The sequence below is a fragment of the Brassica napus genome, chromosome C3 (assembly GCF_020379485.1).
Source record: "Brassica napus cultivar Da-Ae chromosome C3, Da-Ae, whole genome shotgun sequence".
In the NCBI taxonomy this organism is placed as follows: Eukaryota; Viridiplantae; Streptophyta; class Magnoliopsida; order Brassicales; family Brassicaceae; genus Brassica; species Brassica napus.
In genome coordinates, this window is record NC_063446.1 from 2897101 (window position 1) to 2925077 (window position 27977).

General features: G+C 36.6%; 7 protein-coding genes across 10 annotated transcripts; 3 read left to right on the plus strand and 4 right to left on the minus strand.

Annotated features, from left to right (window-relative positions):
- The first annotated feature begins 395 nt into the window (after positions 1-395).
- LOC106454614 (DDT domain-containing protein PTM) lies at positions 396-7481 on the plus strand. The gene is made up of 9 exons (XM_013896730.3): positions 396-1787; positions 1901-2515; positions 3113-4130; positions 4278-4548; positions 4669-4793; positions 5131-5594; positions 5816-5844; positions 6181-6822; positions 6934-7481. Exons 1-9 carry the CDS (start codon positions 634-636, stop codon positions 7071-7073), a joined length of 4458 nt encoding a protein of 1485 aa, XP_013752184.1. The 5' UTR covers positions 396-633; the 3' UTR covers positions 7074-7481.
- A 270-nt stretch (positions 7482-7751) lies between these two features.
- LOC106454627 (THUMP domain-containing protein 1 homolog) lies at positions 7752-9631 on the minus strand. Its single transcript, XM_013896739.2, has 7 exons — positions 9499-9631; positions 9288-9407; positions 8742-9158; positions 8516-8655; positions 8303-8423; positions 8079-8219; positions 7752-7993 (listed from the first exon to the last, which is right to left on the minus strand). The coding sequence occupies exons 1-7, from the start codon at positions 9550-9552 to the stop codon at positions 7913-7915; spliced, it is 1074 nt and encodes a 357-aa protein (XP_013752193.1). The 5' UTR covers positions 9553-9631; the 3' UTR covers positions 7752-7912.
- Positions 9632-10185: 554 nt separating this feature from the next.
- On the minus strand, positions 10186-12878 carry LOC106379052 (wax ester synthase/diacylglycerol acyltransferase 7-like). The gene is made up of 7 exons (XM_013819077.3): positions 12513-12878; positions 11635-12207; positions 11472-11538; positions 11200-11312; positions 10885-11094; positions 10666-10803; positions 10186-10551 (listed from the first exon to the last, which is right to left on the minus strand). The coding sequence occupies exons 1-7, from the start codon at positions 12699-12701 to the stop codon at positions 10396-10398; spliced, it is 1446 nt and encodes a 481-aa protein (XP_013674531.2). The 5' UTR covers positions 12702-12878; the 3' UTR covers positions 10186-10395.
- Positions 12879-16871: 3993 nt separating this feature from the next.
- LOC106454636 (zinc finger CCCH domain-containing protein 55) lies at positions 16872-19760 on the minus strand. 4 transcript variants are annotated; one of them, XM_048751934.1, is made up of 9 exons: positions 18760-19760; positions 18484-18663; positions 18187-18366; positions 18005-18108; positions 17694-17933; positions 17527-17609; positions 17312-17444; positions 17170-17225; positions 16872-17066 (listed from the first exon to the last, which is right to left on the minus strand). In XM_048751934.1, exons 1-7 carry the CDS (start codon positions 19458-19460, stop codon positions 17346-17348), a joined length of 1587 nt encoding a protein of 528 aa, XP_048607891.1. In that variant the 5' UTR covers positions 19461-19760; the 3' UTR covers positions 16872-17066; positions 17170-17225; positions 17312-17345. The 4 variants fall into 4 exon arrangements, with proteins under 4 accessions (XP_048607891.1, XP_048607890.1, XP_013752210.1 ...); XM_048751933.1 differs by having other exon boundaries at positions 17527-17612; XM_013896756.3 differs by having other exon boundaries at positions 17312-17609.
- Positions 19761-22609: 2849 nt separating this feature from the next.
- LOC125584081 lies at positions 22610-24242 on the plus strand. Its single transcript, XM_048751940.1, has one exon. It carries the CDS (start codon positions 22849-22851, stop codon positions 23329-23331), a length of 483 nt encoding a protein of 160 aa, XP_048607897.1. The 5' UTR covers positions 22610-22848; the 3' UTR covers positions 23332-24242.
- Positions 23700-25498, plus strand: BNAC03G05620D. Its single transcript, XM_048752911.1, has 2 exons — positions 23700-24005; positions 24599-25498. The coding sequence occupies exons 1-2, from the start codon at positions 23700-23702 to the stop codon at positions 25259-25261; spliced, it is 969 nt and encodes a 322-aa protein (XP_048608868.1). The 3' UTR covers positions 25262-25498.
- On the minus strand, positions 25279-27933 carry LOC106454653 (protein RETICULATA-RELATED 4, chloroplastic). Its single transcript, XM_013896765.3, has 8 exons — positions 27255-27933; positions 27067-27135; positions 26319-26450; positions 26183-26236; positions 26053-26097; positions 25806-25945; positions 25592-25717; positions 25279-25498 (listed from the first exon to the last, which is right to left on the minus strand). The coding sequence occupies exons 1-8, from the start codon at positions 27768-27770 to the stop codon at positions 25453-25455; spliced, it is 1128 nt and encodes a 375-aa protein (XP_013752219.1). The 5' UTR covers positions 27771-27933; the 3' UTR covers positions 25279-25452.
- Positions 27934-27977: the final 44 nt, after the last annotated feature.

The following is a 27977-nucleotide window of genomic DNA, read 5'->3' on the forward strand; positions in this document are numbered from 1 at the left end:
AACAGAGGAAATACAAAACAAATATATTATATAATTATATTTAAAGTTCAATGATTAAAATCTAAGGTTTGATATTTATAAGTGGAACTTAAATAAAATTTTTAAAATGTAAGGTAATTTGATATTTTATTTAATTAATAAATACTATTTTATAAAAATAAATTTGGGATGCTATTTTGTGATAAAAATAAAAATATATTTTTGAAATTTGCCCTATATAAAATATACTAGAAAAATAATTCAGAGAAATTATATTTTTTATCATGCAATTTTTAAATTATCATAGCTTAATTATAAATGATTTATCAATGAAAGGTAAATAAGGCCAAAAATAAAAACATATCACACACACTTTGACCAGAGAATTCGTTAATAAGCGTTACTCTGTAAAGAGATCTCTCTCTTTCTACTTTCCTTCTTCCCCGAAGAGAGAGAAACAAAGAAAAGAAGAGAGAGAATCTCTATCCGTCCCTCTCTCTCTCTCTCTCTCTCCTGCACGTTATAAGCGTTCTCCTCTTTATCGCCATCCCCTTTCATACTTTAGCCAATGAGTTCGCTTCGCTTCGTTGGTTCATCATAGATTCGCTCTCCCCGTTTCCGTTAAGCGAAAGCAAAGCTCACCACCACATCGAAATGGAGTTGGTGGGGAAAGTCGTTAGGAAAGAGATCGAAGGGGTTGGGCTTTGCTCCGGGACGGTTCGATCTCGCGACGATTCGTCTGGATTCTTCGAGATCGTTTACGAGAATGGCGCTACGGAGATCTCGGATTCAGCTGAGGTTGCTGCTCTCGTTGGTTTGAGAGGGAATGTTGATTTGAATCGTGGTCCTGTGGAAACCCTAGGTATGGATTTGAATAGGGGGTTTGATGTCACTACGGGATTGGATTTGAATTTGAATGAGGGTTTAGGTTTGGTTGATGTGAGTATCGATTATGAGGAGGATTGTGGTGGTAAAAAGAGGGGCTTTATTGATCTGAACATGGATGCGAGCTGTGATTTGGAGAGGGAGGGAGGATTTGATTTGAACCTTGAGGTTAATGTGGAGAACACCAAGGATGGAGGTGACATAGTTCAAGAAACCAACATGCAGGTTGAAAATGGTTTCGAGGAGGCTGGAGAATGTAAAGAAGTTCATGTTTCTGAAGTGTCCAGCGTTCAGCTTTTGGAGGAGATAGGGAAGCAGAACGGTGTTTCTCTGCAGGATCTCAATACTCCCAATTCTAATGGGGCTCCTGAGCATGATGGTAAGACTGTTGATAAGTCTCTCTCTGATAGGGAAATGTCGAATGAATACACAAGTGGTAGGAGGAAAAGAAGAAAAGGCTCGGAGAATCCAGAGTTCACGAGTCAGCCTCGGTTGAGAAGAAGCGCTCGTAGACTGTCAGCTCGATCCACTCTCAGCAGCACTGTTTCAGCTTGCTTAGCTGATGAGGTATCCCCTTCTCCGTCAGTTAGTAGTCTGACAGACGAGAAAGCTTGGATCGTTGATGAAAAACCTGAGAATGTGTCTGTGCTTCCGCCAAAGCCACAGTTACCTCCATCCTCGCATATTTTGAATTTAGATGGTCTTCCCGTACTTAATGTCTTCACTGCTTACTCGTGCCTGAGGTCCTTCAGCACTTTGCTGTTTCTGAGTCCCTTTGAGTTGAAGGATTTTGTGGAAGCGCTGAGGTCCATGTCTCCTAGTCTATTACTTGATAGCATCCATGTTTCGGTCTTGCAACTATTAAGAAAACGTTTGAAACAACTCGTTAATGAAGGTGACCGATCTGCGTCTGCTTGCCTGAGGTATGGTTAATAGTTTCTGTCTTGAGTCATGAATACTTTACTTTTACTACTGTTTTATGGACATAAGCTTCTCCGGTTTTGGTTCTCATCTTCTGATCGTGTGTTAAATGCAGGAGTCTTGATTGGGATACGTTGGATGTGGTTAATTATCCCCTTTTTGTGCTCGAATACCTGCTGTTTTCTTGGTCTGAGGACAAACCCGGAGTGGATCTAACTCGATTTAACTATTTGAGAAATGAGTATTTCAGACAGCCCATGAATCTGAAAATTGAGATACTTAGCCGTTTGTGTGATGATATGACCGATGCTGAAGTTGTGAGATCAGAGCTTGATAAAAGATCTTTTGCAGCTGAGTCTGAAATGGAAACTGACAGGAAGACAAATTCAGAAGTGAGACGCAGAAAGCGAACTATGACGGAGCTGGCAGATGATCTTTCTTTGAACGATGAGGTCATTGATTTCTCGTTTGACCGGAACAGTGACTACTGTTGTCTTTGTAAAATTGATGGGAACTTACTTTGCTGTGATGGTTGTCCGGCTGCCTATCATTCTAAGTGTGTCGGTGTTGCCAGTGACCTTTTGCCTGAGGGTGACTGGTACTGTCCTGAATGTGCATTCGATCGGCTTGTACCAGGATTAAAGCCTGAAAAGCAAATTCGAGGAGCAGAGTTTATAGATATTGATCCCCATGGCCGAAGATACTACAGCAGTTGTGGCTACTTATTGGTGTAAGTTTCTTCTTTTTTTTGATCCTGTTGTTCTAAGAAGGGTTAGTGCATGATCTCAGTGGAATCATTTTAGTAGAGTCACCGCTAGATATTTTTGCTTAGTAAATAAATATACCTTTGTAATGATAGTTTAAATTTTTGCCGTCTTACCTTACCTCAGTGGTACAACTTTGTGATGATGTCTTGCGAGCACTGTAGACACATGTTGATTATATGCCAGAGCTCGTAAGTGAAGGTTTTAGCTTTAAAAACAACCCCTATTTAGCCTTAACTAAACCACGTAGGATTAACTAGAATATGCATATAACATGATAAAACTGTCATTCCTGTAAATATTCCAGTAAGTTGAGCTGCATGTTTCGACATTTGAATTGGTTTTTTTTTTGTTATTTAGGCTCTAACTGGTAACCATTAAAGGAATTTGAGTTCCTGTAAATATTTACCCTTCGTTTGGAATTTCATGTTTTTTACCCTCGATGTATGACGATATGGAATGTTTCTTATCATCTACTTCTAGGAACTTCTTTCCTATGCTGATTGTAGGAACTGCTATGTCTATTCATATGTTGGCTGATGTTGTCCACTATGAATTTGCAGAATCGATACAGACGGCCCAGGCTCAGTGAACTACTACCATGTGAATGATGTGATCCTTGTATTGGAGCAGCTCAAGTCATGCGGTAGTTTCTATCTTGGCGTAATAAATGCAATTAAAAAGCACTGGAATATCCCTGTTGGGCTGAAAAGGACCATCAGCGGTGTGAATTCGCAAATGTCCGTATGCTTGGATAAGTCAGCCAAAGGAATGGTTTCTTCTATTGATGGGTCTAAGGCTTCTTTACCAGCTCCAGAAAAACAGCCAACGTCTGGAGATAAGAAAAGGCTGGACGAAACATCTAGCAATGGAGGTCCACATAATCATTGTCATAGGACTCGTCGGAAAGTATTAAATTCAGCTACTGGACTAGATGTCCATAGTTTGAGTTCCGAAGGCTCTGCTGAAACTGTACAAAATGGATTGGATGTCATGAAGGAGCCAAATTTGAATATCCATGCATCTTCCCATGATTTGGCTAGAATAAACACAAGGAAAGGAATTAAACAGAATGTGCAGAGCGAAACAGGCTACCGAAACCAGTACATATTTGCTCAGATGACTACAGCAATTTCTGAAGAGCTGGCGCGTAAGTCAGTTAGCCGTACCAATGATATGCGATCTGATGAAGAGATAACTTCTACCCAGGTGAAGACTATATTGATGAAGACCACTAAATTTCAATGGCGAAACATCCAAGACCTCTACCTAGATGCATGGAAAGAAAAATGTGGGTGGTGTCATTCTTGCAAATCTGAGGATGCCGGGAGTGAGACAGATTGTTTGTTTAACATGAGTCTCGGGGCTTTACGGAGTCCTTCGGAAACTGAAGTTGCTAACAGTCAATCCATTGATAAGAAAAGTCATCTTATGGCTATCATTTGCCAAATGTTATCCATGGAAAGTCGATTGCAAGGTCTTTTGGTGGGTCCATGGTTGAATCCACAGCACTCCAGAATTTGGCGTGAACACATTCTGAGCGCATCAAGTATATCAAATTTGAGACATTTATTAGTTGAAGTAAGTTTTTCTCAAGCTTTCATTTTGCAATGGCAATGTTTCTAAGTTGAATCATTTTTTGGCGAAAGTCAAATCTTATTCATTAAATCCCGGGGCGTGCCCCAACTTTTTGGTTCCTAATGATTTTTTTGTGAACTACCTCTGCAGTTAGAGGCAAATTTGCATCATCGTGTTCTTTCACTTCAGTGGCTAAACCATGTCGATTCTTCCGTAGAAATGGGCTCCTCTAGGCATATCATTGCTTCGGCATCAAAGACTGCTAAAAGGCGGGGGACATTGTTGGAGTCGGGTGTTAACCCTACTGCAAAGAAAAATGGTGCACTGGCCATGTGCTGGTGGAGAGGCGGCCGAATTTCACGGGAACTATTCAACTGGAAGGTTTTACCTCGCTCTTTGGTCTCGAAGGCTGCTAGACAAGGTTTATATTTTCTCTTTTGTTCTTGGTTTCACGTTTGTTTTTCTACTGTGTTTAACTTTTCTTTTGTTCTTTTCACTTCCATTTAGATTTTACATTTTCCATGCACTCTGCACTATGCAGGTGGAAGTATGAGTATTCCAGGAATACTGTATCCTGAGAATTCAGAGCCCGCTAAGAGAAGCCGACGTGTTGCCTGGGAAGCTGCGGTTGACTCATCTACGACTACAGAGCAGCTCGGTTTTCAGGTAATATTAACTTGGGCAAACTGAATGTAAATCTTGTTTCGCTGCTATTGGCAAGCAATAAGGGTTAATTGGTAATGCACGTTCTGACAAGAATTTCGGTTTCCATTTGCCCTACGCATGAGTGTTGATGGTCAAACTAACGAGATCTTTAAGTTTTTTTGTCTACTCTAACTGTCAAATTGCGGTGAAGTAGATTTAATTTTAGTGTTTGTCATCCACATTTTATTTCACTGTTCTATACACTTATCACTTGTCTTGTTCCATATCTCGATAAATATCTCTCTACTTGTGGGATGAGCCTTGGACGACTTTCAGCTAACAGTTCAGTGATTTATAGGTGAGGACACTCCATTCTTACATAAACTGGGATGATATCGAAAACAGTCATCTTCTTCCTGCATCAGACAAAGAGTCCAAAAAATCTGCCAGGCTGTTCAAAAAAGCAATTGTCCGTAGGAAGGGCGTAGAGGAAGAAACTGTGAAATATCTCCTTGACTTCGGCAAGAGGAGAAATATTCCGGATGTTGTGTTGAAGAATGGTCGCATGATTGAAGAATCCTCGAGTGAAAGAAAAAAGTTCTGGCTGAATGAATCATATGTGCCTTTACATCTTCTGAAAGGGTTTGAAGAGAAAAAAGCTGTACGTAAAGCTAGTAAGCCGGGAGGCTCCTTCAGGCCCTCTGAGATAGACAAAGCAAGGAAAATGTCCTCAGAGAGAAAAGGATTCTCATACCTATTTGAAAGAGCAGAAAGACCTGAGGCCTCTTTGTGTGAGCAATGTAAGAAAGATGTGCTTTTGAGGTATGTACTATCACAACCCTTTTTGCTTTCAAAGGTCCGTGTCTTGATTAGCGTAGCAATCTTATCTTGACTAAGCTTGAAAAGGATTGTCGCTTGGACTCTGCGTAGAACCTGATAGCATGGCATTTGATCTACAAAACATATATTTTAGTTTTTTTTGTTTGTTTGTTGGGTTCTTTCTTAACTGCCTTTTAATGGTGTTTGTTTTCCTTCATTGACAGTGATGCTGCGTGCTGCCACATCTGCAAAGGTGAGTCTCTTTTGCTGTTTTTTCTTCTTAAAGAGTTTTTTTTTTTCGTTGCAAAAGCTATGATAGGTAATAAGAACCTAGCCCTTACATAACACAAACAAACTCCACAAAACTATCTTGAATTGAAAGGGGTAGACACAAGAAATAATTAAACATTTTGGATGTATTGACCTGCGGTACAGCCGCTTTAACCAGTTCACTAACCAATGTGATCCCCCTTAAGACCATAGAATTGTTAGTAGTTAGACTCAATCCTAATCAAGAGTTAGCTCCTAACATGATGTTTCAGAAAATATTTATTTAGTGAGAGCTTGTTATTGACATTACCTATTTCAGGATTATTTCACAAAAAGCATATCAGGAAAGCGGATAAAGAAGGCAACTACATCTGCCTTGCATGCAGAAGTGAAGTGCTAGCAAAAGAACAACCCATCGTACGTAAAAGAGGGCGGCCCCCAGGGAGTTTCCGTAAAAAAATTGGAGTTCAGACACAAAAACGTAAAAAGGTCATCATACCTGCTCGCAAATCAGTTCGGCTAAAGAAGACTAAAAAAACGTCACTGGCAGAGAGAATTTCTGTTAGGTCAAAGAATCGTAAAAAGGTTGTTGCAAACAAACCATTGCGACGTTCGGGCAGGAGACCGAAGCATGTTATTCGGCTGCAGGATGAAAGTCCAGTTCCTGGAGGGAGTAAGAAACGGAAACTGGAAACCAAAAGAGGCAGAGGCAGGCCTAAGAAAATGAAACAAGAGATTTCCATAAGAAGTAAGAGAACAGAAAGGAGCTTTAGCTATTGGTTGGATGGACTCCGCTTATCAAGAAAGCCTGATGATGAACGGGTCAGTAAGTTCTCGAGAGATGGATGTTCAAAACCCTTGAAGAACTCGGATTCTGATCAAGTTCAACGTCAGTGTCGTTTATGCGGCTCGATGGACTCTGAATCCGGATCAACATTCATCGCTTGCGAACTCTGTGAAAGTAAATCCATTTTTCTAACCTTCTTTTGGTTCACCATGATTAAAATTGCAGGAGTTGGTTTCCTTTTCTCTCAGCCTTATTTTTTCTCTTTTTGTCTGTAATGTTTGTTAGAATGGTACCATGGAGATGCATGTGGGATTAACGAGAAGAACTCAAGTATGGTGATTGGATTCCGGTGTCATCTCTGTCGAGAAAAGCCTTCTCCTACCTGTCCACATGAGAGATCTACTACATCCCCTGTCCCATCCTAAGCTGTGAATTTGTTAAAGGCTGGTAGAGTATTATTAAGCTGGGGATCAAGTTAGAAGAATCAGAGTTAGAGAATCAAAACAGAGGAGCAAAATGTTTGGTGGTAGTATGAAGTTATGTTTGGCTTGTTGGGGATGCAACTTGGATGAGTAGGTACTAAAGTGAAGTGGTCGACTTAGAATTAGATTGAACAAAAAAAAAGGGGATTCAAGAACCAGAGTTAATTTTAACATTAATTTCGTTTTTCTTTTCAGACTGGAGGGAGTTAGTAAACATGTGACTGTATGTAAAGAATATGTTGAATCCATTTTCTACCAAAATCCATTGGTAGTGGTGTTTGTTACCAAGTGTAATTTGTACCCTTGTGTCTTCATCACAAATGCAATTTACTTCTGCTCCCATTAGCGTTATCATTGGTGTGCATGTTGGTTCTTCTCTCACCTTATATAGCCTATAGACCATGTTGGTCATGTGCTTGAGATCATTAGCTAACTGTGGAGGTTATCTCAACTCTTTAACTTGATTTTCTTCTTAAACTCTATGTATAGGCGACAGACAAGATGCGGTGAACAACTCAAATTTACCTTTTTGAAACCTGTGATTTTGTTTGATTGAGACACCATTCAAATCTGTGTTATTGCACTGAACCAAACATGTTCAATGCTGATAGGCGGCCAAACTTCATCAAATAGAAAATTTTATTGATCATCAGACATTGGATCTAACTAACAATTTCAACCATTTTCATAAGTTATAATCCAGAATAATCTATAACACTACCAGTAAACATAGAAGCATCCTAGTCTTGGACTCTTGAGAAACAAAACAGAAAATGAGATTGTCACTTGGTCGACGTGAGCTGCCTGAGATTGTACTTTGCCAGCTCCTTGTACTTCTCTACCACCCCAATTAAGCATACTGTCTGCAAATTGCAACACAAAATCCCAAAACCAAACCAGTTTGTTAATGCAAAAACTCAAGACATTAACACTTATCCTTGTTCTCACCTTAACAATTTCAACTACGATCGACATCTCCGGATTGCTCAGATCAACTTTGTGAGGGGCAGGTACAGATTTCGCCACCGTGTTTATTATTTTCATCCTATCAACGCCTGTGTTTGCACGCGCTCCATACAACACAGCAAACTGCAATAATAGTGAAAGAGAGAGGATAAGCCTCTCAGAATCCAGGAAGGGATACACAATAATGGTGGTAATAGTATTATTACTTTCCGAGGGTTATCAGTCTCAACGGGAAAATACTGTTCTACAAGAGGCTTGATGGCCCTTGAGATCTCTTCCTCTGAAGGATAACACGACACTTCAATTGGCACAAGTCTTAGGATGAACCTAAGCGTTACAAGATATATATTAGCAAAACAAAAGCATAGCAGTTATGAAAATGATTGGTACGATGGAGTTTTTAAAAAGTGAGATCAAACCTTGACATATGCTTGTTAGTTGCAGCAGCAGAAGTCAATCCATGCTGTACAATATCTTTAGGACTTGGGTCACCATCTCTTCTTTTCATTTGGATGAAGGCAATACCGTTGCAACCAGGGTCTAACTTCATAAACCGTCTCTGTCATAATATGGATAATAAGACACATAGGATCCACAAAGAGATATAAACATACACTTGAAGAAACTCATAGATAGTAGCTTTACCTTACTCTTGTCTCCAAGCTCTTTTAGCTCAGCATCAATCAGCTTATCAATAGACTTCTCTGCATTTCCACTTACTTTTGTTGATTCACTTGCTTCTTCCGTGCACGTCTTCTTCCTTGGAGGTTCTTCGACACTGTTCTGATCTTTCACTTCATCTTCTTGGTTCTTTTCAGTCTTATTTTCTTCCAGTTGTTTGACTTCAAATGAACCTTCGCTTGCTATTTCTTGATTATTACCGCCTTCAATCACTTCGTTCTTATCCCCATCCCCTTTGGTTTCCTCTTCCTCACCATTATCATCCTCATCTTCCTCTTCATCGTCGCTATAGGAAAATGTAACCTTTTTGTTTACTGGGTTCTCAAGCAACCCAGAAGAGTTTACTTTCAAGCCAGTTCCAAGCATTAGCTCCTCAAAAAACTATAACACGTTACAATTAGTAAACACTTCAATAAAAAAATCACATTTAGTAAACACTTCAATTAAGCACAACAGGAACAGTTAGTAGGAGATTAAATCAATTAAAGGGGAAAAAGAGATAAACTTTACGGAATCTATGACGTTAATAGCTTCCTGAGAAGCTTGGTATTCGCGTCCGCCATCGCAGGAGATGAAGAAGCCTTGTACCCCTGGCTTCAAAGGGTAAGCTCCCTTCTTCTTCGCTGGTCTCTGCAACAACGATCAAGGAGAATTAGCTGCAGATTCGTAGAATAACGTAAATTGGGAGCATAAGAAAGAGAATGAGATACAGAAGGAATACATTTTGAGGGAGATAACGCTGCTTTCTCTTCTTGCTCTGGTCGCCGGTAGTCATCGTCGGAGACGGAGAAAGGAATTTTTTTTATTGAGTTTCAGACAAAACACAGTGAGTGGACAAGCAAACGTTAACTTAGGTCATGCCGGTTGGGGCCTATTGGGCTTTGTCTCGGCCCATTGGAATAAAACCTCTACGTTGCTCTTTTTTTTTTCCCAAAAATATTTCATTTTCAGGCTTTAATTCAAATACATGATTAATTAGTAGGGGTTATTGGTTGTTATATTTTAATGGATTTGAAAATCCGAACTAAATCTAGTGTTATTGGTTTCTATGATTTTAAAATCTGTATTAAAATCATGTGTTATTGGTTTAATGATTCATAAATTTTATATCAAATCAAGTGTTATTCAATCGTACGAATTTACTAATATATTTGATTTTATAATGGATTTGAATGGATTTGTTTGGATTTTTTAGTTAAAAATACAAAACTCAAATCCGAGGGAAAACCTTCGGATTTGTATATTTTACTTGGATTTATAAATACTATATGAATTTCTAAATCAATCAAAATATATAAACCAATAACACTTTTAAACTTTTGATTCTTGATTTTTTGGTATAAAAAATTAATACAGAAATGATTTTTACATAGGGCATATATTAAAGTATTTTTTTCGTAATTAAAAAAGTAGTAAAATCGTTTGTTATAAACTCAATTCTACGAGTTGATCTTAAACTATATCAAACGATCATTCAAAGTGTTACACAGACTGTTATTTGGCTATAACTTCGATAATCATCGGTATTACAAAAAAAAAGAACACTTAAACTTCCACACGCCTGCGGATTATTTAAAATGGATGCTAATAGTAATGGGCTAATGGCTCACGGCGAGCCTTAGAGTAATCCTCTTTCCCAAAGAGCAGCTTTCATCTCTTTCAATGACTGTTCCATATCATCACATATCTTGTGAGGATCTGGAATGATTGTAGGATCAACAGCTAACGAGATTGTCATCTTCCCCGCATAGCTCATGAAATGCATCAACAATGCCTATCAACACACAGAAACACATGTGTGGGACGGAAAAAATAACGATTTATTTAAGCTATATACGTACAATTTATTTAGTTTATGCAACGAAGAAGAAGTAAAGAAGCTACATACTTGTGAGTGTCCGTAACCGCTTGTAGCAATGTAAGTGATTGGATTGCCATCGAAACTGATTTCTTCCTTGGGACCAATAACGTTCGAGAGACTTGTTGTTGTGTTGATCACTGTTCTATTGAACAGTTTTGCTGCTACCTAGAGTGACAAAGAGCTGTGTTATATTTTCATGACAGTTACGAACAAATCTTTTAATGATCAAAGATCACTTTATTTTACCTTAGCTCCGAACGATTTTTGGCAGATTTTGATCATCATATACGCTAGATGGGCATGATAAGAATGCTTCTTTCGATCCATCATGGATTTGGATAACTTTAGATAAACCAACGGATCAGATTGTAAACCGATGGAGAAGGGCAAAACAATATAGCTGAAGTAATTGCCCCATCTGCATTTTGAATCTTTGACCATCATATCTGCCAAAGGCTTTATACAACAACAACAACAACAAAATATATGAAGTGTACATTAAACATATTGTTTGTTGACATATAAAGAGTTTAGATTAAATTTGAGGTGTTTGTCTCTAACCTTGAACCCTATTTCTGACCTCAAATTAACCGTACAGCCTGCACGAAATCGTATTCCATCTGGAAGATTGTTCGGATATGCTATCAATACTCCATCCTCCTCATTCTTATTGTCTAGTTTGTCAAGAAGCAAGATATACATTAGATGTAGATCCAACATGCAGATTCTCTTTATTGTATCATAATAAAATTATGCTTAGGATATTATACGGCAAGCAAATTGTTACAACTCCTAATAAAACATATAATATATATTGAAGTTAACGTTTATACCATATCGTCGGTTCAAATAGCTAGAAAGAGAGGCTTGTGTAATTCCGACCAGAACATCGTTGATAGTCTAGCAGCACACAAAAGAGGAAATAAATATCCACTGAAATAAAATCAAAGAGAAACCCTCAAATTATAGTTATGAATTACATAAAGTGTAACGTACCATATTCATAGTGTTCTTTATAAGTTTAATGTCATCCAAAGAGACAGTTCTGTGATAAAATCTCTTTGGATTACTCCCGACATCTGCGCCGCCTTTGAGATGTGTTTTTGTATCCTTCAAAAACAATAGAGTAGCAAAAAGCAGCAACATATCCACAATTGTATTCCAAATCAGCGTCATTGTAGAACCAATGGTGAACATCGACCTTAACAACCATCCTTTGTTTTTATGTCTTTCACGCCGTTTCAACGAAGGAATAGTAGTTGAAACTCTGTTGGGGTTTGGTGTTTTATGTGTACATGCGAGCAAGAGGGACACCATGGACGTTCCATCTCCCAACGTGTGGTGAGTTCTCACAACACCGACTGCTTCACCATCTGAGGTTTTGACGTTAAGGATGTGAATGTCCCATAATGGTCTTGATCTATCCAGAGGATTCATCGTTAGACGTGAAGTATAGTCATCGATGAAGCCTTCCCCATCTTCACCTATCTCTTCTGGATCTATGTATGGTACAACTACATGGTCTTTTACATTGACTTCCGTCTCGATCCATTTTGCACCATCACTAGACTGTGAAGTTAAAGGCAAATGTAGACAAAACACTTTTAAATCCTACATAGAATTTAGGTACGATCTGTGCATATATCAGTCTAAAAGAACAGAACAACAAGAAAAGCTACGAGAAATCTAAACCGATAAAGCAATATATAAACCAGATGATACTCAAATTATCAGAAACAGGCTTATTGAAGTGAAACAATAGTCTTGAACCCCTCAAAATCTCAAAAATAACCATGCTTGGCTACGTAATAAACGTGTCTATATTGTACGTCGACCGCTGGTTCCAAGATATGTAGATATGCATAAGTGTGTACCAGTTTGCTGGAGAAACGAGGATGCTTGTAGACATTATGATTCAAGGCATCAAGGACGACGCCAAGTTTGATCTTGGTTTTGAACCCTATCATGGTGACGGCACAGTAGTCTATGCCTCGCGACTGGAATACGCGAGCCATCGGGCTGAGGGGCTCCTCTTCCTCCTCTCTCATTCTCTCTTTCCTCATTGATGTATGTTTCTTTGCTCATGTCTTCAGTGTTATTTAAGGAGAACGTAAATTTTTAGTGGTACAATTGGTGGGGAAGAAAAATGTTGTTTTTTTTCTCACAACTATACGATTACATTTTTTTAATGTTAGTATAGATTTAATGTTAATACTTTGATTGACGAGAAACATCATCCAATAAAATAGTTTCATTCAATTCTGTTTGGTATGTCACTGGACTCAAAAGCTCAACTTGTGCCATGAGAAACAAAATTTAGTATGATCATGTGCATGTGTCTTATCATCTTATTAAATGGTGATATGGAGCGTGGTTGCGAAAAGTCACCCAAAATGGTGCCGCTGCTGCTTTGCACATTCAAACATATCTACATGTTCATCTATTTAATACATTGGTTTGCTAAAAACTGCCACCAGTGTCGTTGGAAAAGAGTAATATTTCATTTGGGGAACTATCAATAACTCTGCCTGCAATTGGCAAGGATTTTTTGTCCACCACCTAGAATTGGAAATTAAATACCAGTAAAATTGGTTACGGAAGCGACAACGATTTCAGGTGTCTGATTATGTAAGTTGTGAACGACTTTGTAATACATCAAAGGTTTGTTTTTAATTAAGCTAAGGTATCATGAGTTTATGGAATGGTCCAGAGTAATTAGCGCAATCCACATATAGTCATTCTCTCCAGGTATTTCAAAAAAAGAAAAGACATATCAAAAGTTTACCATAAAATTTTATTAATCTGCATATTAGAGTTTTAATTCAATTTTGTGTAATATCTATACATATATAATACAATAGTTCACATGATTTAATTGTTAGATCACAATTATATTTCACACATTAGAATCTACATGGCTTATGTATGATTTGTATGTACACTTTAAAATCTTTGTCATTTTCTAAACACTTTTTTCATTGTTTAACAACTATGACCGGTCCCCTTGGTATTACTCTGCACTTCTGCAGACATGTATTTATATAAACATATACTCCCTCCGTTTTTTTATATTTGACGTTTTAGAGGAATTCTTTTGTTCCAAATTATTTGACGTTTTTAATTTTCTATGTAAAATTTATTACTAATTAATGTTAGATGACCAATGATATTATAGTTTCTATTTTATTATTGGTTAAATTGTGGTTAGATAAACAATTAATGATGTTTTGTTTAGAAAATTAAATATTTCTTAATTTATGTGCACAATCCTAAAGCGTCGTATATAAAAAACGGAGGGAGTATATTTTTGGTCTAAAATGCTATAAACATTTCTATCGGTAGATTTCAGCAACTATCTTAATGAATATTGTATAATAAATCAAATGAAATAATAATTATAAAAAAGACGAGATGTTAAATGAAAAATATGAGAATCCATAAAATACTTTTATAACAGCTGTTTTCTTATAAAAAGTTTAAATTGATTTATAATACAAACTTTAGAAATATGATAAAACAAGATTAAAATATTAGTACGATCATATAAAATGAGATATACACGCTTTAAATGCTCACAAGCCTTTAGAGTAACCGTCTTTCCCACAGAACAGCTTTCATCGCTTTCAATGACTGTTCCATATCATCACATAACTTGTGAGGATTCGGTATGATTGTAGGATCAACCGCTAACGAGATCATCATCTTCCCCGCATAGCTTATGTAATGTACCAATAATGCCTATCAAACACAAATACATAAGTTTAGGAATAGCAAAAGTTGCCTATCATTTGATTAAATCATGCAACAACCCAAAAAAAAAAAGAATAACTACGTACTTGTGAGTGTCCGTAAGAGCTAAAAGCGATATAAGCGATAGGATGGCCACGGAAACTGATTTCATTTGGGACCAACGACGTTTGAAACACATGCAGTTAAATTCTTCACGGGTTCATTGAATAATGTTGCTGCTGCCTAATAACAGAATGTGGACAATGTATTTTGATGCTGTCATATGGATATTATATCATGGATGACATTGTATGTATAAATTTAAAATTTTAATTCTGTAAGTTGTAAACGATTTTGTAACCTAAAAAAAATTGCACATAATTTTTCTTTTTTGCTAACAAAAATTGCACATAATTTAAACCTGCATATTTAGAGTTTGTATTTCTTTTCAATGCCGTTGATATAATATCTATACGTATAATACAATAGTTTTCACGTTATTTGCAAATATATTTCACATATTAGAAGATCAGGCTGTTGTATGAATTGCATGTAATCTCAGACATTTCGTAACACTTTTTGTTGTTCAATAACTATGACCGGCCGACCTTGACATTACTCTGCAGACATGTGTATATGTATATTTGTAATAAAATCTGAAAATAATTAAAGAAAAAATAGAGATAAGAGATGAAAGCCTCAAATGATTTTTTTTTAAATTATTATATGCTTTTACGACACATGTATTTCTATAAAAAAATTAAATTTCATTTATAATTTTTAATTTAAATAATATAATAAAACTAGATTAAAATACAGATTCATTCGTATAAATGAGATATACACGCTTTAATTTAAATGCCCACAACTCACGATTCAGAAAGAGCAGCTTTCATTGACTTGAGTGACCGTTCCATATCATCACATATCTTGTGAGGATCCGGTATGATTGTAGGATCAACCGCTAACGAGATTATCATCTTCCCCGCATAACTTACGTAATGTACCAACAACGGCTATCAAACACAAATACGCAGAAAACAAGTTCATAAAAAACAGCCTATCCTTTGATTATTAAATTATGCAATAACCAACAAAAAAAAAACTACGTACTTGTGAATGTCCGTAAGAGCTTAAAGCGATATAAGTGATAGGATGGCCACGGAAACTGATTTCCTCCATGGGACCAACGATGTTTGAAACGCATGTAGTTAAATTCTTCACGGGTCGGTTCAATATTGTTGCTGCTGCCTAATATAATAACAATATTGCGATACATTGTTATTATTGTCCGGATAATAGCAAGCAAATCTCTAGTTAATTAAGTTCATTAGTCACCTTATTTACCTTAGTTCCAAACACTTTTATGGTGATTTTGATACTAAAATACACTAGTAAAGCGTGATAAGAATGCTTCTTTCGAGCCATCATGGATTTAGATAGTTTTAGATAGACCAATGGATCGGTTTGTAAACCCATGTGAAAAGGCAAGATGATAAAGCCGAAGTAGTTTCCCCATCTGCATTTAGAATCCTTGGCCATCATATCTGCCAAAGGCTTTTATACATAACATATTGCTTGTCATTTTTCGTTATTAGCCAAAGAGAGAACCTGCATCAGCCTCTTCTAGCTTAGGTTTCTTGATTCTCACATCAGCCTCATTTTCCACTTTTTGTTTTATTTCTTGTTCTATTGGTACTTCATTTTTTTCTTTCATTTCTTGAAATTTTGAAGAATTGAGCACTGCTTGTTCAGTTTTCATTTTTTTTGAAACGAAACTGTTTATTTACAAACTAATCCTTAACTTTAATTTGTTATTATTTTGTATTTACATAAATTATGTGTCTACGTCACCTAATTAATTTCAAATTTTATATTATTATTTTTTATTGGTTAATTAACGGTTCACTAACTCCGTTTAACTCAACTAGTCATGATAAAGCATCAATTTATCATGACTAGCAATTTAAGGCCTCGACTAAGTTCGATGAAGTCAATTTTAATATGTTGTTAGTTCGATTAACAAAGGGATTAAACGGGGTTATATGCCGTTATTATCTCTGTTAAACACCAAACGACGTCGTTCTAAAATTAGAAAACCCCAAAATCGAAATCCCTAAATCTAAACCGAAATCGAAATCCCTTAATTCTCATAAATTCAAATCGAAATCAGACACTTTCTCTTGAAGAATGATAAGGTAAAGTGGTGTGTTTAACTCTCAGAAAACCCCCAAATCGAAATCACTAACTCCGTTTAACTCCACTCATATTTAAGCACTAAAATTAAAGTTCAGATGTTTTATTTGAATTTTTTGATAATTCAGGTTGGATAAAGCACTAATTGTAGTTCAGATAGGAATAGTCACGATGGCAATATTACAGAGTGAAATACGCACTTTTCTCCGGCTTAATATATAAAGTCACAGAACCTTCTATTTTTCTTTGGTACATCAGAGACACTTGTGGGTTTATTAACCATATGAGTAACCCAAAGCAAAGATAAATAATAGCAGAAAAGAAAGTTATCATATAGATTTGTCTTTCTTTTAAGTATATCCAACGCATCCGATTGTTAATAGTACACCACACGCGTTTACCATGTTATCATCACTCCTACATTCTTTCTCTTCTCCATATATATAACTTGGCTATACATAATACATCATCCTACTTCCTTGTGTATGCCTTTTTTAATTTGTCTGCACAAATCCAAAACCAAGAAAAAGTTATGAGCATCAGCAATAAACACTGTGTATGAACTCATTCCCGGCTTCTGTAATATCGATGATCAAAGATGCTTACCGTTATTACATACACACTCCAGTAGCCTCATCTTATCCATAAGAAAAAAAATCAACCTGAGACCAAATTAAAAGGGTTTGTTATATATCCATATATAGCTTGAAAGAAAATCGGGAGAATTAATTAGAGAGAGTGCACTGACCCTTGGCATTTATAAGGTGAAATAGCCTACTGCATCAGGCTACTGGTAGTGGCTGGTGGTTCATGGTCATTTCCGTTACCAGAGGAGACGGAGACTCCATCTTTTGCACTAGTATCGGAAGAATCATCGGTGGCTGTTGCAGAAGGGAAGAGGTTACTAGGAAAAACAAGCTCTATAGTGCTTCCAATGTCAGGTTCACTCTCATTGTTCCTTACTTTTGCACCGTTTGAATCCTTATCGTGGTTAATACGCCTTGGGCCGGTTACTGGGTAAGAATGCACCACCGTGGCGTCATCAACTACTGCCACAACACAAAGCAACAACAATAAAGAGACTGAATGCTTCTTCCATTCAAAACTAAGAGTGTTCACACTTCACCAACCTTCAAAAGCATCACTATTGAGTTCAGATTGAATATCAGGGCTTAGGTTGCTGGCAGATGGAAAACAACCAGGAGACCCCACAGAGAAGCTGCGGTGATGATTCAGCACTACACTATTCTTGAACTCAGGAAGCTGCAAATTAATGAGGCGTCTTCTTTCAAACTCAATAGCTCTCTCCAGATCAGCTTGCTCCATTTTCCTTCTCATCATCTCCCGTCTCTGATAGAACATCTTCGAATCTACCACATAGAAACGAAACAAGTTAGTTAACAACAAATGCAAAAATTAACAACAAACAAAGGATACTAACCAAGTTGGAAGTCAGACTGCTCTCTAGGATCAAGCCCAGATGGACTGGAACATGGGGAGTAGTTCCCAAGCTCAATCTGCTGTTGTAGCAGATGATGATGTTTCCTGTGATCATTTCATTTACAATAAATGACACATTGAAACACAGAGAAGAAAGACAACAAAGGGAAAAAAGCAACATACTTGTCCAACGCTTTGCCTTTTTCTTTGTAAGGTTTGACAAGTACACGTGAGTCGCAAATGAAATGGGGATTCCCTCTAGCTAGTACAACCTTCACAGTCTCAGGATGGGCAAATGAAACAAAGCCAAACATACGCTTTTGTTGGTATGGGATCCGCACATCTTGCACTGTTCCGAAAAGGCTTCATACACACAAAAAAAAATAACAAGTCCATAATGACTGTTTAATCTGATTCTTCCATATAAACCTACAAGAAGCATAATCTTCATCCAACACTAGTTGAACAGAGATGGTTAACCTGAAGTAAGCTGCAACGTCCTCATCCTTAAACGTGCTCTCAGCCGGGAACGTCAAGTAGATCTGTCTTGCCACAGAGTTTGACAGATCATTAAAATGCGTTGCCATTAGCTCCATCCTCTCAAGCCTCCCTGGGCTGCTGCTCCAATACCTTTCATCACCAATACGCAGTCCACCATCTCTGCATCAAAGGAGAAAGAAAGCACAAAGCTCAATACTTTAAAATAAACTAAACCAAAAAATTACCCAAAAATCTCAAACATAGTTCTATTATTACCTATGAGCATGTTGATGCAGAAGAAAGTCTGTTCTTTTCTCGCATGGGAACTGTTGAGCCCTATTCAAGATCTGAGAAGAAGCAAGCCTCTGACGCTGATAAGCCATTTTCAACCTCATCATCTCCTCTTGCCTCATAAAGTCTTCAACTTTCCTCGGAGAATCAGTGGCAATGTCATTACCATCGACGTTATCAGCGGAGAAACTCCTCCTGTGGAGATGGGTTTCTCCGTTATCGATAGGATCAGCAACATCCTCTGTTTTCTCACATGAATCGTCGAGAAACGAAAGGCAATCGTTTAGCTGCTGATCATCCAGCAAATCAGTAGCAGAGTCTCCGTTGATTGACCAGGGAGAGGTGGAAGAAGGAGACGACGGGGAGTTTCGTCGGAAACCCATGAACCCATTAGAGTGAGAGAGCCCTCCTCCTCCTACTCCTCTTCCGTTGATAGGTGGTCGAGAGATAGGGTAAGGAGACGGGGGAGTAGAAGGTGCAGATAAGTTGTTCGATAAAAGTCCTAACTGAGTTTTCACCTTCGAGATAATGGAGTGAAGGACTGATTCAGGTCCAAGAGCGAGATGCATCAGGGCTTTCTCGGAGAAATCTTGTAAGAGAAGGTATCCGATGATCTTCGTAGCGTAGTCTGGCTCCAAGCTTCTGATTTTCGTTAAAAGCAAAGCTGTCGGGTCGCCGGAATCCATGGCTTCTCCGACCAAGTAAAGCAATCAACTTTGGATGCTGCTCTTAGTGTTTCTAACGAGAAGAAGAGAAAGATCAGAGCTTTTGAAGCAAAATTGAGAATCTTCCCTACTCTTCGCTCGCTTCTTGTTTTGATTTTTTTTTTTTTTGAAACACAGTTCAGTCTCACTTCTATCTTTTATCGCTCCAGTTGGTGGTCTCTCCTCACTGGAAAGACCACTTGGGGAAATGTTTGTTCTTTTAATATTATTCAAACTTTCTAGGAAACCGTAATTTCCTTCAATTCAAATTTGATTTTGTAGTAGTATTTTGTTACACAGACTGTGTTTTTAGTTTAGTAAAAGATGGATTGTCTTCTTAATTCTTATGTTGAGATTTGTGTCATTAGTATAGGTTTGACAATCTATAGACTAATTAGGTCGGATTTATTTTAAGTCTTCTAGATGGAAAATAAAATTATAAAAAAAACAAATAATTTGCTGTCAGGAAATAAATCCACATTATACACCTCAGCATATTATATTCATGTTTTGTCAACATTTTTATTCTAGTTAAATGCAAATAAGGAATTTAAGATTGCAAAGATCTTTATTCGGTACTTGCATTCCTTATTTTCATTAGTTGAATTTAGTAATTACGAGGGCTTCATAAAGAAAATTGTGTTGCGCCTTTTCTCAACGATGAAAATATATATTGTTGTAAAGGGAATAAAGGGGATAATTAAGAAAAAGGAATGATTTTAAAAAAAATTATGAGAAAATCTACAGGTACTGTTAAATCATTGCCAACTTTTTAGACAGCCTTTTCAGTCACAGGCAGTGTATATTACAGCTGCTCCGTAAGATTTCTTTTGTTGATAACTGTGTGATGTGATATTATTGACGGTCGTGATTAACGGAACAAGAAAATAATGCACCTCTTTCTGTCTCCACGATTGTTGTGGTGGTGCTTTGTTTTTTCTGAGTCTATGTTATAGGTTCTAACATGGTAAATGGTAATGACAGTAAAAGCATTTGCTAGCAATACGAGAGATTAGTTCCCAACAGTTAAGCTGCTTTTCTAAGTATGGCATTAGAATCATCATCATATCACACTGAACCACAAAGTAAAAGTACTACATAATGTATAATTGTATATGTTATAAAAGTATCTAAGTTAGACCTACACACTCACATGGATCCAGGAAGGACATATGCACTAGCATACGACTCCATGGATTAATCATAGAGAGATGAAGCCATAAAATATGAGACAAAAGAGTCCTTCGAAAGTTCAACCTTTATGCACATGACCATACATAACTTTTTCAGTTTTTATATTTCCATTTTACGATAATTTCAAAAATATTTTATGACTTTTCTTGTTTCGTCTCCAAATGAAGTAAGAAATTATCCTCAAAATCAGATTTAAAATATGAAGGGAAGCCAAAAGTGGAACTCAAAACGCTACCTTGATATATCATGTGTACCGAAACAGCATGCTTAGCCAATGAAAGAAGACATCAACCAGCAATGTTGGTAGAGTCAGTGAGACCAAGAAGCAGTATACAGAATCCAATCAATTGGATACTATATAACTTTTTTTTTTGGACTAGAGAAGGAAGACTCCTTATAATGTGAAACCAACTTCTATTTAAATAAAACCATTACAAGTCCACCTGATATTACAATCCCTACATGAATATAACAAGAATGATAAACAAACAAACACCTGATATTGAACAACAAAGAGTGTGTGTGTGTGTACCTGTCATTAAATTGTCAGAGAGCAGAAACAGTTTTGAGACTACAGCTGCAAACACAAATTCAAAGAAGGAAATGGAACCAATAATCACTTAGAGGCATCCCCAAAACTCCATTTTTCTCAAGACCACAAATGTCAATGTTTCATTTAAAGCATTATGTTGTACTATAAAGTGATGATCGAGAGGATCTGAAACAAGTGAGGAAGAGGGTTAAGTCATGAGTATAGAGTAATACTATATGTTAATCATCATTTCCCATAAAACCTACAATCTGCACAAACATCATTTTCATTTTGGCAAGAAAAATGAAAGTAGTAATATTTGATTTATTCTTGGACATTGTAAATGCATTAAGTGGTCGAAATATTCAGACTTTTAAATTAGTCGTCTGGATTGAGTATTATGATGATATATCGTGTTACAGAATAGTATGTATACTAGATTAAGATCCGCGCCTTGCGCGGAATAAACATTATATATATAAATTATTTTATGTATTATATGTTCTTACATATTATGAAATAATAAATATATATTGAATAATTAAAAGTCAGTAACTATTACATATATAATTAAATTGGTGCGACCGTATAAATCAATTTTATTAATCCGAACATTTTAAAAAAAAAAATTTGATAGGATATGTAATTAAATTTAAATGATATTAACATACACAATATATTTTTAATATTAATGTCTATTTTATTTTTTTATTTTTTAAAAATGATGTTTTCTACTTATATGTTTTTTTTATCATATGTATTTTTAATAGCAAAAACTTTAAATTACTAATAACAAAATTTTCATTGTGGGATCAATAATTTTAGTAATTGATAATTTAAAAAAAATTATCAATGTTAGTTCAAAACTTTTATCAAAAAAAATTATTCAAAGTAAATTTTGAAACTAAAATATTTATTTATTCAATATGGTTTATAGTTTAATTTAGAATGATATATATACATATATATTTTAAATCTTAATGATTAATTAAATTAGACTTTTACTTATATGATTTTGTAATCATTTGTATTTTGTCATAACAAAAATTTTAAACCATGGATCGCAAAATTTGAATGTGAGACTTTTAACAGTTTTGGTAATTTATAGTCATTTTTTAAAATTCAAAATATAAAATGTACAGAAAAATCTAAATTTTTATAATATGGTTATTGTGTTTTTTTAAAAATTATTTTAATAGTTTTAAATTAAACAAATTTGATAGAGGATACATTTTTTTTATCAGATCTTTATTATTCAAAATCATTAATTGTCATATATACTTTACCCACATTAGGCAATTCCGTAATCTTTATTTAAGGAAATAATAAATGACATTAATAATGAATTTATGGTTAGTTTAATAAAAAGCTTATTATATAATTAGATGGACCAACCTATTTCTCTAATAATTCTAAGAATCATCCTAGTGATGACACGTGGGTACAAAAAGAAGTTGTAATGTTTCACAAATAATATATAGGGGATAAATACTATTTCTATTATGACTTCAAACTAAAGACACCAAAACTTTCTCTTATTAGCCTATTCACTAATTTCTTTGTTCAACCACCCTAAACCTCTACTCTCAAGTCTCAACCTTAAAATCTCCTTCATCAACTTTTGCTATTAGAAATCTCGATACAATGTCGTCTCCAAGTTACCACACAAACATCTTCTGCAAGTATCTCGTGATCTTATGCGTGATCGCAATCTTCTTCATTCTCGTCTTTTATGACCAAACCTACATCAATTCATTCGACAGTAACATATCCACCATAAAATGTCAAGAGGGGCTCTTACAGCCTAAGGGGACAACTACGAACTTGAGCCACTTGATGTTTGTGTTGGTAGGGAGCTCATGTACGTGGAAGAATCGCAGAACTTACACAGAATCATGGTGGAGACCAAACGTCACACGAGGAAATCTCTTTTTGGACGTGGAGCCGTCGAAGGAGTTCCAGCCTTGGTCTCCGACCTTACCGCCGTTTAAAGTCAACGAAGACCTCAAGAAACTGAGAATCTACCCGAAGCTTGCAAACCCAGTTCACGTTCGTATCTATAGATCTATTCTCGACACTTATTACAAGCTCAAACAAAACGATGGTGTGAGATGGTACGTCATTTAATTTAATATATTATACTCACTACTTAAATCTTCTTACCAAATTGAGATATATTTCTATTTTAGGATATTCAACTCTGAATTTTATACAATCACAAATTTTTATATTCAATATCAGGTTGATTAAACAATAATTTTCTGTTACACAAATAAATTTTTTTTTACTGAATTAAGAGTAATGTTACAAATTTAGTTAAATTATTATATAAACATATTCGAACAAATATTAGTCAAATAAATTTGAACATTTGTTTTTACATCCCATTTTTTTTTTAAAAACTTTTCTTTTTCAATCTTTATCAGAAAACTTGTGATCTTAAAACTCTAAAAAACTTATCATCTAACTTCAATCTTGTCCAAAATAGGTATGTGATGGGTGATGACGATAGTCTTTTATTCGTAGACAACATAGTGGATGTGTTATCGAAATACGACCACACCAAAAAACATTACATTGGAACGTTTTCGGAGACGATAAAATCAAATGTTCGCTTCTCTTTTGACATGGCATACGGAGGAGCAGGATATGCTCTAAGTTATCCTCTGGTGGAAGCTTTGGTGGCAAAACTAGATGAATGTATTGAAAGGTATCATTTTATTTGGGCAGGTGACCAATTACAAAGCTTTTGTTTAGCTGATATGGGCGTCGATGTTATACACGAGAAAGGATTTCATCAGGTAGTAACAAATAATTCATCCGTTAGTTTTAGTTTTTTTTTGTTTAACGTGATAATTTTTACGTTTTATGCATTAAGAAACAATGGTAAATGGACAATTCTCTCAGATAGTCATTTTAAGTTTTTTTCACAAAAATAGCTTTCAGAAAAGAAAATGACCAAATAGCTCATTTTTGTTTTGGAAATTTTAATTTTTTTTTAATTTGAAACTATATCCCTAAAACTCCACCCTTTAACTCTAAACCCTAAGTCTAGATTAATTAATCATAGGGTAAAAACATATTTTTACCCTTTAATAAAATTTATTTTAGTCATTTTTTCCTTGATTGCTATTTTTGTGACAAAAACTTAAAAATGTGCTATTTTTGTGACAAAAACTTAAAAATGACTATCATAAGAAATTTTTCATGGTTAAATTGTAAATTTCAAAAAATAAGTTTTCTTATAAATTAAAATTTTGGAAAACAGTTAGTTATAAAAAATGCTATATTTGTAATCTAAATTAATATGTTTTTAATATATATGAAAACACCAAAACATATATTTTTTGTATGGTTTTCACAAGAAAATGTATCTGACGAAAGAATGTGACAGATTGATCTACTCGGTGACTTGTCCGGTTTACTCTCGTCCCACCCAACGCCTCCTCTTCTCAGCCTCCACCACTTTGAGAGCGTTGCACCAATTTTCCCAAACATGAGCCGTCCTGGTTCAGTCCTTCACATCATGAAAGCGGCAAACGTGGACCAATCACGGATGCTACAACAGTCTATTTGCCACGTTAGAGCTAGTAACTGGACCTTCTCGGTCTCGTGGGGATACTCAGCTCATATCTACGAGAACATATTCCCACGAAGCTACTTGAAGCGTCCTATTGAAACATTCCGTCCCTGGCTCCGAGGACGGCCTCCGTTTTACATGTTTAACACGAGACCGGTTTCTAGAGATCCATGTGAAGCTCCTCACTGGTTCTTCTTCGATTCGGTTGAAGAAGAGAAGGAAAGAGTTGTTACTTCCTACACAAGGAAGTTTCCTAGAAACATGACTTCTTGTTCTTTCTCTGGTAATATATCTGCTGATCCTCTCGCTTTGATCAGAGTCTTCTCTCCCAAAACTCCCAAAGAGGTTCGCTCATATTATGAGAATATGCATTTTTACAAATTATGGCAATTAATACAGTTTGATTGTTGTGTTTCTAGGAGAGAAAAGTGGAATGTTGCGACGTGGAATATGATGGTGCAGATGTTGCAACCATGAGGCTTAGAGATTGTAGATAAATCAAAGACGTTTCAAACCCCAAATGCATAATGTTTTTTTTTTACATGCTTTGTGAAAATAGCATAGGTTTTGCATGGAATCGTCGAAACAATTGCGAGTGAAGACACATGTAGTTTCGTATAACATTAAGTCAGAAAGCAGATCACGTTCTTTCTTCTGCTTCTAACTCATCAATGAGATTTCTGTATCCCTATGAGACGCGCATAATCCACCCATCTGGGACAACAACAATAAAACAAAGAACATGTGAGGGAGTAAAAAATTTGCTACGACAGGGAGGGAGCAAGAACCAAGACTTGGTGTGCTTACAATAGAGAGCCCAGGAATGTGTTGCCTGTTCTAACAGCGAAACACATAGCACTGAGCGCAAGTTTGTGTTGGTGTAGCATTGGCTCCAGGAAACGTTGTTCTATCACACCAGCTACTACTTGGTACCTGTTTTATTGCCAAAACCATACCTCATCACTCTAAATGCTAAAACTGCAGTATGTGTTTGTTAGAAAGAATTAAACACAGACAGTACCTTAGGTTGGCAGAAACCGCCATATAGACACCATATGCAACGCTTGTGGAGACTATTGGAACAGTCTCGACTTCCCCTTCAGAAGTCTTGTCCACGGCTCCTTTTGCTTTTATAAATGCGTTTGTAACAGCAGTGCCAACCTAACCAATTTACACAGATTCAGTTAAGTCAGTGCAGAAACAAAACGTGAAGCAACAGACAACAGGTTTTGTGATGTGAACAGAAACTAGAAAATGTTCTCGCTCACCAGCGATGACGTGGTACCTACGGCAAACAGCTTAGCACCATTGCGCTACGCAACATATACAAACGAATATTAATTATCCAGAAACTGAGATCATAACGGAAGAAATTGACAAGAAAGAACAACCACACACCGCTATAGCACCAAGCCTTTGCAAGAGAGAGTACGAGGTTCCAGAGATAGCAATCTGCAGCAAACATGTTGGATAGTTAGAACAGAGAGAGCTTATCCTGCATGTCCCAAACAATCATTTTACAAAAGAGTGATACCTGGAAGGCGTTATCAGGGCAGTTGTGGAAAAACTTGGATATACCACCAGCAGTAAGTGCGAGAGGTGGTCTAAGAGACACCGTAGGAGCAGGTAGATAAACTAACATGAAATCAGCAATGATAGCCATCACCTGATCAAAAAAAAAAAGGAAAAAAGAAGCAAAAATGACAGTGAGTCCACTTATCCACACACACAAAAAAAAATCAAGATCCAAAAACATATAGTAACAGCAGATCGCAATAAACAGAAGTGACAAAACTTACGAGTATCTCTACTTGCCATATAGTTCAAAGAGCTTTCACTTACAAAGTGGCATAGCAGAAAAGGTTGACCGTTAATTTAAAAAACAAAAAACAAAAAACAAAAAGAAGCCAGAGATATTAAAAGTTGAAAACAAATGAGACTATTGTACAGTTCAACATTTGGTTCTGACCTCAGAGACAAAGCAAATCTAAACTGGTTTGTCAATGTCATGGAAAAAACTAATGGTGAAAAATGGGAGACCCCATCACACAAGTCACAACCACAAACTACACAACCTTTCCTCTACCTGAATGGGTCATCTAAAAGAATACTATTCTCATCCATCTCTCCTACCATCTAACAAAAATTCCTAACAATAAGTTTTTAGACTTGTTACAAAAAAAAAAAAAAAAAAAAGTTTTCAGACCATTCCTGTGATCTGACAGGAACACTATAGTAAAAAAGCCACCACTAAAAAAAAGAGGCAAGAGAAAAATGATTACCACATCGGCAAAGACAACTTCAAGTTCATTGAAGAAGTTTTCTCTACGCCGTTCATACTCAGCAGCAGTCTGTAAACAAAAAAATATCAAAAATACATATATTAGCTAAAATTAAAACACTTTCCATCTCCAGAAATCACTAAAAGTCTAAAAGTTCCAAACTTTCTAATGGATAAGACAGCAATTACCTTGGTGAAGACACCAACACCACACTCCATGGCGAGTTTAGCCAAGAAGAGATCATCAGCCAACAACCTCTCCCTAAACCCAGCAAACTGCATCAGCCACCTCATCACAGCCGACCTCTGAAGCTCGAGGAACCTCGTGATAACCGAACCAGGAATCCGACCAGACTCAATAGCAGCCGCTAGATCCTTGGGAAGACTCTCCAGTTCGGTTCCAGACTCCGCCAATAGCATCATCGCCTCGCTCCTGTTCCTATCCCTATCCTCACCGTCACCGTCTCCATCGCCGCTTCCACCACCACCATCCCCTCCTCCGTTGTTGTTGTCAGAGCCGCCGTTGTCGATAGAGGCGGAGAAAACAGGGGAAATAGTGACGCGGCGGTGGAAAGAGATGGCCTTTGCGGAGATAACGCCGGTGAAGTAGGAGGAGGAAGGGAGTCTAGGAGAGAAAGCTAGGTGGGGCCGTGTGAGATTGGATTCAGAGATTGGAACAGTGAAGAAACATGAGGTCATTGCCATTGATGCGACTCCTCCCTCTCTCTGTTAAAGTCGTCTCCTTTAGTTCAGGGGAGGCGGTAGATAGATTGAGAGCAGTGGAGAGAATCAGTGGAAAGGAAGATTCTTTCTTTCAAGGGTTTTTGTTTTGGTGGGGCCCTCACTATAGATTCCAACTAGCGCGTGTTTCTCACGGTAGATTCACATCTCGTTATCTTGGTCATGTCTAAA

Excerpts from the sequence above, each read along its gene's own strand:
- LOC106454653 (XM_013896765.3), bottom strand. The coding sequence starts at position 27,770 with ATGGCAATGACCTCATGTTTCTTCACTGTTCCAATCTCTGAATCCAAT. Across the intron at positions 25,718-25,805 it reads GCGGTTTCTGCCAACCTAAG|GTACCAAGTAGTAGCTGGTG; the intron begins GTACTGTCTGTG and ends GCAATAAAACAG. Across the intron at positions 25,499-25,591 it reads ACATTCCTGGGCTCTCTATT|ATGGGTGGATTATGCGCGTC; the intron begins GTAAGCACACCA and ends TTGTTGTCCCAG.
- LOC106454614 (XM_013896730.3), top strand. The coding sequence starts at position 634 with ATGGAGTTGGTGGGGAAAGTCGTTAGGAAAGAGATCGAAGGGGTTGGG. Across the intron at positions 5,595-5,815 it reads AAGAAAGATGTGCTTTTGAG|TGATGCTGCGTGCTGCCACA; the intron begins GTATGTACTATC and ends CTTCATTGACAG. Across the intron at positions 5,845-6,180 it reads GTGCTGCCACATCTGCAAAG|GATTATTTCACAAAAAGCAT; the intron begins GTGAGTCTCTTT and ends TACCTATTTCAG.
- BNAC03G05620D (XM_048752911.1), top strand. The coding sequence starts at position 23,700 with ATGGGTGATGACGATAGTCTTTTATTCGTAGACAACATAGTGGATGTG. Across the intron at positions 24,006-24,598 it reads ACGAGAAAGGATTTCATCAG|ATTGATCTACTCGGTGACTT; the intron begins GTAGTAACAAAT and ends AGAATGTGACAG.
- LOC125584081 (XM_048751940.1), top strand. The coding sequence starts at position 22,849 with ATGTCGTCTCCAAGTTACCACACAAACATCTTCTGCAAGTATCTCGTG.
- LOC106379052 (XM_013819077.3), bottom strand. The coding sequence starts at position 12,701 with ATGAGGAAAGAGAGAATGAGAGAGGAGGAAGAGGAGCCCCTCAGCCCG. Across the intron at positions 11,313-11,471 it reads CTATTTGAACCGACGATATG|ACAATAAGAATGAGGAGGAT; the intron begins GTATAAACGTTA and ends TTGACAAACTAG. Across the intron at positions 11,095-11,199 it reads GGTCAGAAATAGGGTTCAAG|CCTTTGGCAGATATGATGGT; the intron begins GTTAGAGACAAA and ends TGTTGTATAAAG.
- LOC106454636 (XM_013896749.3), bottom strand. The coding sequence starts at position 19,460 with ATGGATTCCGGCGACCCGACAGCTTTGCTTTTAACGAAAATCAGAAGC. Across the intron at positions 18,367-18,483 it reads GACGTTGCAGCTTACTTCAG|CCTTTTCGGAACAGTGCAAG; the intron begins GTTAACCATCTC and ends GTGTGTATGAAG. Across the intron at positions 17,934-18,004 it reads GCAGTCTGACTTCCAACTTG|ATTCGAAGATGTTCTATCAG; the intron begins GTTAGTATCCTT and ends TCTATGTGGTAG.
- LOC106454627 (XM_013896739.2), bottom strand. The coding sequence starts at position 9,552 with ATGACTACCGGCGACCAGAGCAAGAAGAGAAAGCAGCGTTATCTCCCT. Across the intron at positions 9,408-9,498 it reads AGCGTTATCTCCCTCAAAAT|AGACCAGCGAAGAAGAAGGG; the intron begins GTATTCCTTCTG and ends TCGTTGTTGCAG. Across the intron at positions 7,994-8,078 it reads TCGTAGTTGAAATTGTTAAG|ACAGTATGCTTAATTGGGGT; the intron begins GTGAGAACAAGG and ends TGCAATTTGCAG.